The sequence below is a fragment of the Piliocolobus tephrosceles genome, chromosome 11 (genome assembly GCF_002776525.5).
Source record: "Piliocolobus tephrosceles isolate RC106 chromosome 11, ASM277652v3, whole genome shotgun sequence".
Classification (NCBI taxonomy): Eukaryota; Metazoa; Chordata; class Mammalia; order Primates; family Cercopithecidae; genus Piliocolobus; species Piliocolobus tephrosceles.
This window is the reverse complement of record NC_045444.1, coordinates 9,689,369-9,702,278: the sequence shown is the minus strand read 5'-3', so window position 1 is coordinate 9,702,278 and position 12,910 is coordinate 9,689,369. Positions and strand designations below refer to the sequence as shown.

General features: G+C 38.4%; 1 protein-coding gene across 4 annotated transcripts in view; it reads left to right on the top strand.

Annotated features, from left to right (window-relative positions):
• Nucleotides 1-12,910, top strand: part of IWS1 (interacts with SUPT6H, CTD assembly factor 1) — a 46,590-nt gene that overhangs the window by 28,619 nt on the left and 5,061 nt on the right. For 2 of the 4 annotated variants that reach the window (XM_023225572.1, XM_023225573.1), the window contains exons 6-12: nucleotides 1,353-1,450; nucleotides 3,437-3,587; nucleotides 4,635-4,717; nucleotides 6,185-6,314; nucleotides 7,519-7,636; nucleotides 9,673-9,784; nucleotides 10,384-10,440. In XM_023225572.1, coding sequence (XP_023081340.1) covers nucleotides 1,353-1,450; nucleotides 3,437-3,587; nucleotides 4,635-4,717; nucleotides 6,185-6,314; nucleotides 7,519-7,636; nucleotides 9,673-9,784; nucleotides 10,384-10,440 — 749 coding nt within the window. Of the gene's footprint in view, nucleotides 1-1,352; nucleotides 1,451-3,436; nucleotides 3,588-4,634; nucleotides 4,718-6,184; nucleotides 6,315-7,518; nucleotides 7,637-9,672; nucleotides 9,799-10,383; nucleotides 11,057-12,910 lie in introns of those variants that run through there. The other 2 variants (XR_002734398.1, XM_023225574.1) reach the window with 2 other exon arrangements.

The window sequence follows — 12,910 nt, the reverse complement described above, 5'->3', positions numbered from 1 at the left end:
AGTTGACCCAGCACCATTTATTGAAAAGATCATCCTTTCCTACTATTCTGTAGTGCCATCTTTGTCATATATCAAATGTCTGTATATATTTTCCAATCTGTTTGCCACTCAGAAACTTAAAGCCTGCTTAAATAGTTCTTGGGTCAAAAAAGCAATACTTATTTTTAACCAATGCAATAGAGAGTGAAGGTAGATGAATTTAGAATCAAATTCAGGACAATAGTGAAATAAGAAAGTAAACCTAAGGAAAATACAAAGGAAGAATTGATTCAACAAATGTTTTAGAGACTGCTTGGACACTGCCTTCATGGAGCTCATACTTAGTTAAGCACCATATTGTAAGAATAAGGTATACTTACCTATTTTGGAGACTTAACATCAACTTGGTTATAGTTTCAGTTCAGTGAGAAAACCAATATACTAGGTGAACCACTGAGAAAGCCTCTAAGTATAACACAAAAGGTAGACGCCGTAAAGAAAAGACTGGCCATTTCATTTACATAAAAATGAAAAGTTATGCCTGACAAATATTAGCATAAACAAAAACTGTACAAATGTGGGGATTGTACAGTTCTTGTCACTTGTAGAGGGCTATATCTAATTTTCAAAGAGATTTTACATCGTGATAAGAAAAAGATGAACAGTCCAGCAAAAAATGGGCATAGGATATTCAGAGTTCACAGGGAAAGAATGACACATGGCTTTGTAAATGTGAAAAAATGCCCAGCGTTACCCCCATAGTAAGAAAATGCAAATAAAACTATCCTGAGATTTGTTTTTCCGTCCAGAGGTTGGTGGATATCAATGTTTGATAGCCTGCTATAGTAGTGAGGACGTAGGGGAACAGGAGTCCTCATACTTGCTGGAGAGATAATTGGTACAACCTCTGTGGAATAGTTTGGCAAGTATTTTGCAATTTCAAATATGTAAAACTAAATGTGACTAGGCAAATAAGTGAACCAGTTATGGTTACAGCCATATTGTGAAATAGTCTAAAGCCTTGAAAAAAATGACAAGACTTAATACTGATATGCTTTGGCCTCTAGATTCTTTTCTTACGTTTGGAACATGCGGAGCATTATCCTGGACCCGCTCTGAATAGTGTGCTTCCATTTGTATAGTAAGAGAGGATGCGAAGTGTGTGTAGAAGTGCTTATATAAACGTACACTGTTTCTGGAAGGAAACACAAGAAACCTAGTAACACCAGTGGCTGGAGAGGGACCTTTTGTTATGTACCTTTTGATATCGAATTTTTGTTCTTTGTGAATGAATTAATTTAAAAATGCAAAATACTAAGAACACTTAATACAGAAGAAAATCTGTAAGGAGGTTGTGATAATTTTGCATTTAGGGTTTTAACCAAGAAGATCTGGAAGAAGAAAAAAGTGAAACACAGGTAAAAGAAGCAGAAGATTCAGATTCTGATGATAACATAAAGAGAGGAAAACAGTAAGTTTGTTTTTAAGGAATTTGTTAAAGAGAAGTTAAAAAATCAAGGTAGAGACTATTAAATTTTCATTTTGGTTCCTCATTAAGTTTAGGAGTGGATCTACTCCTGTTTTTCTCCATCTAGAGTGTTGTCAGTGAATTACCTGCTGTTGTTACTTGTCTTTCATTTACCCTGTGCTTAGATGTCTTACTTTGTGGAGTTGTATTTATATGGCACCAGACTTAATTTATGGTTCACCAAGTAAACTCTTATGAAAAATAACCTAATTTTAAAAATACCTTTCTGAGAGAAAAGCTGATTTTATGGGGCAGGGGAAGTAAGTCTAACATCTTAACTACAAAATATTATTTGACCATACTTCACTTACTTTTGTTAAGCTAGTTGGAATCTATGTTCAGAAAAATCTGATATATTAAAAGATGTTATACAGTAATAGAAGGATTAGTTACTCTTTCCAGTTATAAAGATGTTTTTAAAAAATAGTTTCATTTTTAATTCCTAGCGGCATGCAGTAATTAAACTGAATGAGTTTGGCAGTACTTCTGGAAATTGAATTGATACGCTAGTGGCAGAGAATAACTTAACTCCCTCTTTTTTAAGTGTAATGATTCTGAAGAAAGCCATAAAGGTTTGAGGTGCTTAAAGCCTATAGATTTCCATGTGTATCTCTCATTATGTTTTGAGAGTTATACTTCTTATCACTGGAAAGCGGCGGCTTATTTTTCATTTTTTTCTGCTCCTGCTGTATAAGACAACAGCATTCAGATAATGAACACCTTCATAGTCCAAAAAAGGGCAGTGCCACTAAAGCTGAATGAGTCCCCTCAATTGGAATTTAAAATACACTTTCTCAAACTGATAGATGCAAGTGTGGATATAGTGCATGAGAAGTTCCGGGCTATTAGTGATTTACGTGTGTATATATAACAGGGTAGTACAGGAATTGAACATAAAGTCTAGGATCAACTGTTCTTTGAAGAGCAAGTTGTAAGTACAGTCATGCGTCGCTTAACAGGATATATTCTGAAAAATGTGTCATTAGGTGATTTTGTTGTTGTATGAACATCATAGTATTATACAAACCTACATGGTATTGCCTACTACCCACCTCGGCTGTGTGGTAAAGCCTATTGCTCCTAGGCCTATTGCTCTTAGGGTACAAACCTGTGCAGCATGTTACTGTACTGAATGCTGTAGGCAGTGGTAACACGATGGTATTTGTGTATCTAAACATAGAAAAGGTACAGTTAAAATACAGCATAGTTGGGCGTGGTGGCTTATGCCTGTAATCTCAACATTTTGGGAGGCTGAGGCAGGAGGATCACTTGAGGTCAGGAGTTCAAGACAAGCCTGGGTGACATATAGTGAGTCCCTGTCTCTACAAAACATTTAAAAAATTAACCAGGCATGGTGGTATGGGCCTGTAGTCTCAACTATTCAGGAGGCTAAGGTAGAAGGATGAGCCCAGGCGTTTGAGGCTACGGTAAACTAGGATTGTGCCACTGCACTCCAGCCTGGGTGACAGAGCAACACCCCAACTCTTTAAAATATGTGTGTGTGTGTGTGTGTGTGTGTGTGTGTGTGATAAAATATGGTACACCTGTTTAAGGTACTTGCCATGAATGAAAGCAGGACTGGAATTTGGTTTGGGTGAGTGGTGAGTGAATGTGAAGGCCTGGGACATTACTGTACACTACTATAGGCTTTATAAACACTGTACACTTAGGCTACACTAAATTTACAAAAAAATATTTTTTTTCTTCAATAAAAAGTTAACCTTAGCTTACTGGATGGCCACCGTCGTATTCGCAGTTCGTCATTGACTGAAACATCGTTATGCGGCGCATGACTGTACTTGCACTTTTAAAAGAAGGTAGCACTTCACTGAGTTAGAATTAAGAAATTTGGTGTTCTTAATTGTGGTGAAAGTAAATGTGTATTTAAAAGACAACTTGTATTTCACTTGCTTTTGTTTACTGCTTTAGTATGGACTTTATGTCGGATTTTGAGATGATGTTGCAGCGAAAAAAGAGCATGAGTGGCAAGCGCAGACGGAACCGTGATGGTGGCACCTTTATTAGTGACGCAGACGACGTCGTGAGTGCCATGATCGTCAAGATGAATGAAGCTGCTGAGGTGAGTTGTGTTGCTTCTAGGTTCACTTTCTTTTCCTCCCACAGAGTTTATTGGATACCCTTTTTTTGATGCTTAACCCTTAAACTACAGTTAAGATGCTTTGCTTTTTGTAATAAAGCATTTACTGTTCTAAGTTTTAATCATGGAAATATTTTAATTTTTTAGTCACGTGTTTAGAAAAAGTGAAAAGATGAAATATTCAGTAAAATGAAACGTTTTAGGTGAATGACTTTGCTAATTTCATGGGACATAGTTTTGTTCTCAGATTTGGCTAGTTCACCACAAAGTTTAGTTTCTTCATATATTAAAGGTATTATAAATTCATGGGTTATTCTCTTGCTCCTGATCAAGCCATGGCTTCTTCCATTGCATTGTAAAAATCTGCTCAACTTATAAAAATTAGCCCAGTAGTATGTTTAAAAAACAAGTTCAGATCTTTTGGAGACACTGAGAGTTCAGCAGTGGATTCAATGATCTGTGTCTAGCATTTCTTTCAAAACAATTCAAGAATGGAGGAAAGTAGCTAAAAGAAGACTAGCTGTGTGTATTTAATTGTTGAAATGTATGCACCAGGTATATTGTTCTACATTCTGTATTTGTAGAATTTGAAATTTTTCATAATTAAAAAAAAAAAATAGAAAAAACTGCCCAAGTAAATACTGAAACTCTTCTTTGATATAGTATATTCCAATATCATATAACCTCACACCTGGAAAATTGTTCCTAATATCATAAACCAAATTTTCCCAGTTGCAATTTGTACCTTTATGAACTCTGAAAACTTGACAATTATGCTAATATTCTAAGTTAAAGTGGTTTCTGTCAACTTGTAGTTGTTAAAGGCAATTCTAATGGTTTTGTGGGTTTGACTGACATAGATACAGAGCTTGGTGCTCTGCAGAAGATCCATTCTTAAGTTACTCTTTCTTGTAGGAAAAATTGTTTCTTTGAAAAACTGTTATTTTATTTTAAGGTTCAGAATTACAGTGAATTCAATATTAACAATGAGTACTGTTTAAAAAAATATATTTATTTTTTTCTGAATAGGAAGACAGACAGTTGAACAATCAAAAAAAGCCAGCACTGAAAAAATTAACTTTACTGCCTACTGTAGTTATGCACCTTAAGAAGTAAGTGTTTTGTTTTCTTTAAAATGTCTTTTTCCCCTTCATGGAATGATAATTCAAATGATGTACTGGTGTTCTAGGAATACTAAATAATGATAGCCTTCTATCAGGTCACAGAAAGATAATGAATAAAATTTCCTAAATTATATTTCTTCATAAACTTTTATTAAACCTTGATGCCTGGTGCAAACAGAACAAATAAAAAATTGATACTAATGAAAGAAAAACTTGGAAACTACTAATTTTGTGTGTTTTTGTTTTTATTTTTGTTTTTTGATAGAGACAGAATCTTGCTATGTTGCCCAGGCTTGTCTTGAACTTCTGGGCTTAAGTAATCCTCCCACCTCATCCTCCCAAAGTACTGGAATTACAGACGTGAGCCACTGCACCTGGCCACTAGTTTTGTTCTTTGTAGACAGTTTTTGGTCTGGTAAAATTGCATTTGTTTTCTCCGTGTGATGGAAAACAGTAAATCTTGGAAGACCCTACCTGAAGGCTGCATTGTACAAGGCTTATATGACTCTAATGTGTCACAGTTATTGATCCTTCTGAAGTAATGATGCCCTTTTTGAGTAGATCCTTGTTTCCAACTTTTTTCATTGATTTTTTTTTTTTTTTTAATTAGAGGCAGGATCTTGCTGTGTTGCCCAGGCTGGTCTCGAACTCCTGGGCTCAGGCAATCTTCCCGTCTCTACACCTGAAAGTCAAAGTACTGGAATGGGATTACAGGTGTGAGCCATCACGCCGGGCTCCGATTTGCTCATATTTCCGAGCAACCTTGCTTTCCCTTTGAACTAAGCCATAGCCTACTTTTGATGACTGAGGAAATGTATTGGTGCATCAGTGAGCCACCACCAGCATGGCCTAGAGCGTCTGTAACTAGAAAATTTCTCCCTCTGTTCTAACAGGGAAGACTATCTGTGGTGGGTTTTATGTATATAACGTCTTGTTTTCTATTAACGTAACTGATTCTAGTACATAAAATGGAATTTAAGTATTATTTTATTGAGGGTGTTTTTTGTTTGTTTGTTCGTTTTTTGTCCTGCCAGTAGAGTGCTAGTCTCATTGGTGTCCTGCAGAGAATAGCAATTCTGGGTTCACCACCATGTAAAATTTTTCAATAATCACTATTTTGATAGATTGAACGTTATTTTTTTTTTAGTTGAAATGATTGGAGTTAATTGTTCTTACTGTCTGTACCATTCATATCAGCATTAATGTATCTTGTGTAACTTGAGTTTGTTTTGTTTTCAGCAAATCATTTTTTGTCAGGTATATGCGTTTCTGGAAGATAAGAACTAAATGTCATACTGCTTTTGAAACCAGAATGGTGTTCAGTAAATACCAAATTTATATGAGTAACTTTTTTAAAGCAGTTTTTAGAAACATCACTAAATATGTAAGAAAAGTCAGAAGATACAGTAGAACCAAGGTTCACGGAATTCTTAAAAATTATTATTATTACTGCAGGCAGGACCTTAAAGAAACATTCATTGACAGCGGTGTGATGTCTGCCATCAAAGAATGGCTCTCACCTCTACCGGATAGGAGTTTGCCTGCACTCAAGATCCGGGAGGAGCTGCTGAAGATCCTGCAAGAGGTTAGAGGCAGATAATCTGACTGTTCTTTATTAAATATCTATTGTGGTCTGTGTGGTCATAACCTGTGTAGTTTACAGTGTTTGTATATGTTCTCTCTGCTACAGCCTGCCAGAAGACGGGTTGGAAAAAAGGAACATATCTAGTAAAATGAATGTGAAAGGGAAGACCTTATAAAACTTCATATAACTATTGCATTGAAGGGAAAAGATCTTAGAGCAGCTGTGATGTGTCTGAGAAGAGTAGTACAGTAGTGGGCAAGTTCTGGGGAGACGTGACATAGAATGAACACCAAATTCAGAGTCATAGGAACCTGCATTTGAATCTTGAGCCACCTTACGTAGTTGTGACACCTTGGGTAAGCTATTTAACTTCTGAAGCAATTCCCAAGGAACCTCCTATGCCACGCACTGTGCCAGGTGCTTTATATATGTATTGGTTCGTTTCTTCCTCACAGTAAACTGACAAGGTAGGTGTAGTATTTCCATTTTACAGATGAGGGAATTAAGATTCAGAGAAGTTAAATGACTTGTCAAGGTCACATAGCTAGAAGGTGGCTGTGTTTGAGTTCAGTCTTAGGTCTGTTGGATTCTGAGGCCTATGCTGGCTCCTGTATTAAACTGCTAACCTCTAAGTATGCTTAGTTCATACTTTCTCACATTGTTAGGTTTTACTTCAACTCAGCTGTAATACTGAACTGTCAACCTTTTTTTGTTTTTGTTTTTGTTTTTGCTTTGTTTTGTTTTTGAGATGGAGTTTCGCTTCTGGTGCCCAGGCTGGAATACAGTGGCACTATCTTGGCTCACTGCAACCTCCACTTCCTAGGTTCAAGCGATTCTCCTGCCTCAGCCTCCCAAGTAGCTGGGATTACAGGCAGCCACCACCACACCCGGCTACTTTTTGTATTTTTAGTAGAGATGGGGTTTCACCACGTGTTGGCCAGGCTGGTCTTGAACTCCTGGCCTCAGGTGATCCACCCACCTCAGCTTCCCAAAGTGCTGGGATTACAAGCGTGAGCCACCATGCCCAGCCTGAACTCTGAACTTTTGATGTGGACACAAAGTATCTTTGTGCTCTATTTCTGTAGATCCTGAAAATGGAATTTTTTATTTGTACTATTGTGAAGGCCCCAGGTCTCTAGTATAGATTAGCAAGACCCCCGGCTTCTGAGTGATTAATGTGTGTGTATGTGTTTATGTTCCCCAGCTGCCTAGTGTGAGCCAGGAGACCCTGAAGCATAGTGGGATTGGACGAGCAGTGATGTATCTCTATAAACACCCCAAGGAATCAAGGTCCAACAAGGACATGGCAGGGAAATTAATCAGTATGTAAATTTTCCTTTTCGTTTGTTGTGTTTATGTCTGTAGATAAGAGAGAGATGAGTGTATATATAAAAGCTGTATTTTTACCAGTATTTGTTTTGAATGAGTCAGTAAAGTGGAGTAGAAATTTTTGAATAGCTTCTTATAGGTACCGGCCTTTTCTCTTAGACTTTAAAAAAGCAAAACAAAACAAACCTTCTCAGTATAATTAGGTATACTATTCATTATTAAAAATAGCAAATAAGGCTGGGTGCAGTGACTTAATGCCTGTAATCCCAGCACTTTGGAGGCTGAGGTGGGGGGATCACAAGGTCAGGAGATCAAGACCATCCTGGCTAACACGGTGAAACCCAGTCTCTACTAAAAATACAAAAAATTAGCCAGGCGTGGTGGCACGCACCTGTAGTCCCAGCTACTTGGGAGGCTGAGGCAGGAGAATCACTGGAACCCGGGAGGCAGAGCTTGCAGTGAGCCGAGATTGCGCCACTGCACTCCAGCCTGGGCAACAAGAGTGAGACTCAGTCTCAAAAAAAAAAAAAAAAATTGCAAGTAAAAAGTATGCATTTTCTAGTCATGGGTCGAGAGCATGGAGAGAGAGGGGTTAGATTGCAGGCTGTGGAGTTGATATTACCTGGATTCAGATCATGAGTCTACCACCTACCTTACTGCATTTCCTTAGCTAGTGATTTGTGCTCTGTAAAATTGAGATAATTATGTGTTTTCTTTTGGGTGACTTTAAAGATTAAATGAGAGGTTGTGTCTAAAGCATGGTGCCTAGCACATAGTAAGTACTCAAGAAACAGCCCCTGTTGTTGTTGTTGCTTGCACATTGGTCTCCAAAACCTTTTTTGCATGTTCTTATTTAATGATGCCAGAGAAATCCAGGGAAGTCTAACCAAAATTTATGTGATCAAGCATATTGTTTGTGAAATTACTCAGTTTTAAGAATGAAACCCGTGTTCATTTTTGTTATCCTTCTTAACTCTTCCTGTGCTCCATGTTGAAAAGGAATTTTAAGAACTTCAAGGCTAGATTGAAAAAGTAATTACTACATTTGAATATAATAATTATTTTGCTTTTGAATTGCTAAGTTTATCAAAAGCTTTTAGAGAAATGTAAATTTCTTCTATAAAACAGAGAGATACTACTGTCTTTGATCTTGTTAGTAATCTGCACTTTACTGCCTATTAAGTGATAAACTTTTGGCGCTTTTATGCAGTGGGTTTGCGACTTTCTTTTTTTGCCCCAGACTGAGAAAAGCAGAATATCCCTACTGGTGTCCATGACTTACTACAGCAGTGAGTCTGAATCAGAAGTGGGGTCAGTGGGGCGATTTTAAAAGATATGTAGACCCCCTGAGAATCCCTGCTTCCTTCTTTGTGTGACAGCACCCATGTTCGGTCTATAAAGGTCCTTTCTTATTTGTATAGTGTATTAAATGTAGCAGTAAGCTACATTATGTCTCAGAACAAAGGCATCAGTTGGCTCCTGGACTTTGACTGAACAGTGGCATGTACTTTCTTTCATGGTCATTGTGGCAGCTATATTAGACTTAATGAAGTACAGAGTCTCCATCCGTACTATTAAACTGTAATTTTTACAGATACAGACCATTTTGTAAGGTAGTGGTGAGGGAGCTTGTTTTGGGTTAGGATAAGAAAGCAGAATTTCAAGACTTTGTATTTCCAGTAAACTTAGAAATTAGTTTGCCTTTTAAAGTAAATAAAAATTTTAAATAAATGTCTTTTATGAAATGTCAATCCAGCTAATTGTTGACTATCAAAGTGTGTCACATGTTACTTTCTTTAAATCTCTGGTGATCTTTTACATTAAATTTTCTGAATCAGCCAGAGTTAGTCACGATACTGGCATTTTGCTTTGTTTATCCTATAAATTATTCTGAAATAATGGGCTCTTCAAGGAAAGAATATTCTAAATGTCTAGAATATCCCCTCACACTAGGGTGCAATTATTTGAAAAAAATGGTAGGGGAAATGCAATTTTATGGACAAAATAATTGATTTTTTTCTTACTACAGATGAGTGGTCTAGGCCTATATTTGGTCTTACCTCCAACTACAAAGGAATGACAAGAGAAGAAAGGGAGCAGAGAGATCTAGAACAGATGCCCCAACGACGAAGAATGAACAGGTATGAGGGAACAGGTATGAGTAAGTGGAATACATGTTATTGTTTTAGTAACTCAGTTTTAAGTAAGATCATTAGGAAACCTGCAAGATGATAGAATTTCCTTTCCTCTCAGCTTGATATATCTACGTAATTCACAATATCCTTTTAGTTTAAATGTGATAGTGTATAGTCAGGGTCCTGTCCTCCTAACCAGACCTTTCTGGGTCAGTTTGTTGGAACAGAGCCTCTTTCACGATACTGATTGCTTGTGTTGTTCCAGCCACTTGCAGAAAACAACTTTCTGGGTCCCATTTCTGAGTTCCTAGAATAAAAAATGTTATAGGTTTGCTTTGTATCAATATAGTGGACATACAGTTGCATCTGGGAGGACAGGGTCATTAGTTACAAATATGGCAATTACGGCTCACCCACAAGGAAACCTGTTATGCAGATGAATACTAAAATGAGTAGTACTTTTTAAAGATTAGGAGTTATTTTCCCTGATCCATCGTAAAAGAGCTATTAATAGTTATGGTTGAAGTTTGATATTTTAGTTTGCTCTTTTTCTGAGTTATTAGGTTCTAATATTCCTGGTATCTCCTTGTTTACTTTTTTTTCAGCACTGGTGGTCAGACACCCAGAAGAGACCTGGAAAAGGTGCTGACAGGAGAGGAGAAGTAAGGTTTTGATGTTAGGTTTTCTTCCTAGACTGTATAGAGAATTTCCGTTTGCTGCTTTAAGAAAAGCAGTAAATGAAATGATGTGATGTTCTCATTTACGGGAGGTGACTTTCATTTTAACGTTTAGTATTGGGTACTCTGGGGATGTAAGGAAAATTGAGAAAATACTTCATTCAAAGATTTTTTGCTGCTTGCTAAGTGCTAGATTCCTTGTTGTGATCTGAGAATTTAAAAACAAATTAAAAATAGCCTATGCTCTCAAAACAAGGATGATAGGCAAAGGGAGGTCTTTGGTAAAGCCATGGGGTAAGTGTGCCAGGTCTGTGTTTGGAATGGCAAGTAGACTGAAGGGGTTGGACTGTAGTATGGGGCCTGAGGTGGTAGAAGATAAGGTTGGAAATAATAGACCAGTGAAGGGCTTTGAATCAAGATGAGGAATTTTTGCATGCCTTGTGATTCCACAGGAAGTTTTTGAGACTAGATGTGAAGCCATCTGGTTTGATTTGATTTAGGATGCTGATGCCAATGGGATCGTGTAGGATGGGTTGGAGGGCAGTGGGACTGAGGCAGTGGTACAGCTAAACAGAGGTGGTAGTGGGGAATGGAGGGGTGAGAAGATACTGCACAGGCAAAGCTGTCATATGTTGGTGACTTAGTGGGAGAGAAGATGGCTGGAGTTAAAGACATCAGCCAAAATTTTAACCTAAGTGCTGAGACAGTGTTCATTACCTTTCACCAAAATGGAGGGAGAAGTGGATTTGAGGAAACAGGCAAGTTCTCTTTTGAGCATATTAAATGTGAGATGCCTAATGAGATAGTCCTATAAATATTATGGGTCTAGAACTTGTGAAGAGATGTTTGGGCTAGAGACCTGGATTTGATGGTTCTCTCCATAGAAAAGATTGTTCAGTCAAGAAAGTATAGAGTAAGAAAGGAACTAAACCATTTTGAAAGGGGGCATAGCCAGGCAGAGTAGCCAGTGAAGGTGAATGAGCAGCTGTGGTCCTATGTGTTAGAGCAGAGCCTGGAGGGGAATGAGGCTAAGCTGGAGGTGGCAATGGCAAAAGCATGGGCCAGTGGCAGGTGCTGCAGAGGGCTTTGTGCAGGTGAGCTGGTAATCAGGCAGCATCCAGATTGCAAGAGGAGAATAGGGGATGAGCTAGAGGAAGCAAGTTTGTTTAAGAAGGAAGTTGATGATGAGACCGTGCTTCAGAAGGAAAGTAAGAGTTACAGGGGATTTTCTTGGCAAGCCAATTAACCTGTTCATACGTATATGAAGGTTATAAAAGTTTCAGGTTGGCTGGGCATGGTGACTCACGCCTGTAATCCCAACACTTTGGGAGGCTGAGGCAGGCGGATCACAAGGTCAGGAGATCGAGACCATCCTGGCTAACATGGAGAAACCCCATCTGTACTAAAAATACAAAAAATTAGCTGGGCGTAGTGGCGGGCACCTGTAGTCCCAGCTACTTAGGAGGCTGAGGCAGGAGAATGGTACAAACCCGGGAGGCGGGGCTTGCATGAGCTGAAATCATGCCACTGCACTCTAGCCTGGGCAACAGAGCGAGACACAGTCTCAAAAAAAAAAAAAAAAAAAAAAAATCTAAGGTTAAAAATGGGGTAAACTGTACAAGAGAATAGAAACAATTGAGAATTTTTTACCCTTCTCTCCCCATCCCCAACAGAGACACACATAGATCCGCTCTTTACTAGTTACCTAAAGGCTGAATGGTTTGGATGCCCAGGCATCTATAGATAGGCTTTACTTTGGAAGGTTAGTAATCTTACTTTAGTCTAGCATGGTTGCCCACGGATTTGCATAGAACTAAATACATACACGTAAATGAGTGCAAGTGAAACTGGGGAAGTGTAAATAAGATCTGTGTACTGTATCAACATCAGTATCCTGGTTGTGATACTGTACTGTAGATTTGCAAGTTGTTACTATTGGGAGAGACATTGGATCTCTCTCTGTATCATTTCTTACAACTTTATTTGAATCTGTAATTACCTTCAAAAGATTTTTACAAAAATAGACATTAAAAATTACTGTAGGAGTTCTATATTGAAAAACTACTTTATGGGCATACTGAGAGTTTTGGGGGGTCATTGACGACTCAGTTCTGCACAATTCCTCATCTCACAAGTGAACTCATGAACGACTCCACTAGACAAGAGAAAAAGGGGTTCATGCTGGCAGGACTGGCCTTGGAAGGCAGAGGGGCATGAGTCAATCTGAAGCTGAGGAGAGGAGAAAACGATTCATGCAAATGCCGAGCAAGTTGGCTTTGGAAGAGAAGCAAGGAGTGCGTACTGGAGTGTGTGTGATGACAGGCTAGCTGAGAGGCGGCAGGAGGGCGGATTGGGTGACCTGAGGTGGGGAGCAGAGGAGTTTCGAACATTGCAGCTGTGAATGGGTGACGTAGGAACAGTAGTGTGAAATGGCCTGTGTGCCCCACTGTGGGTG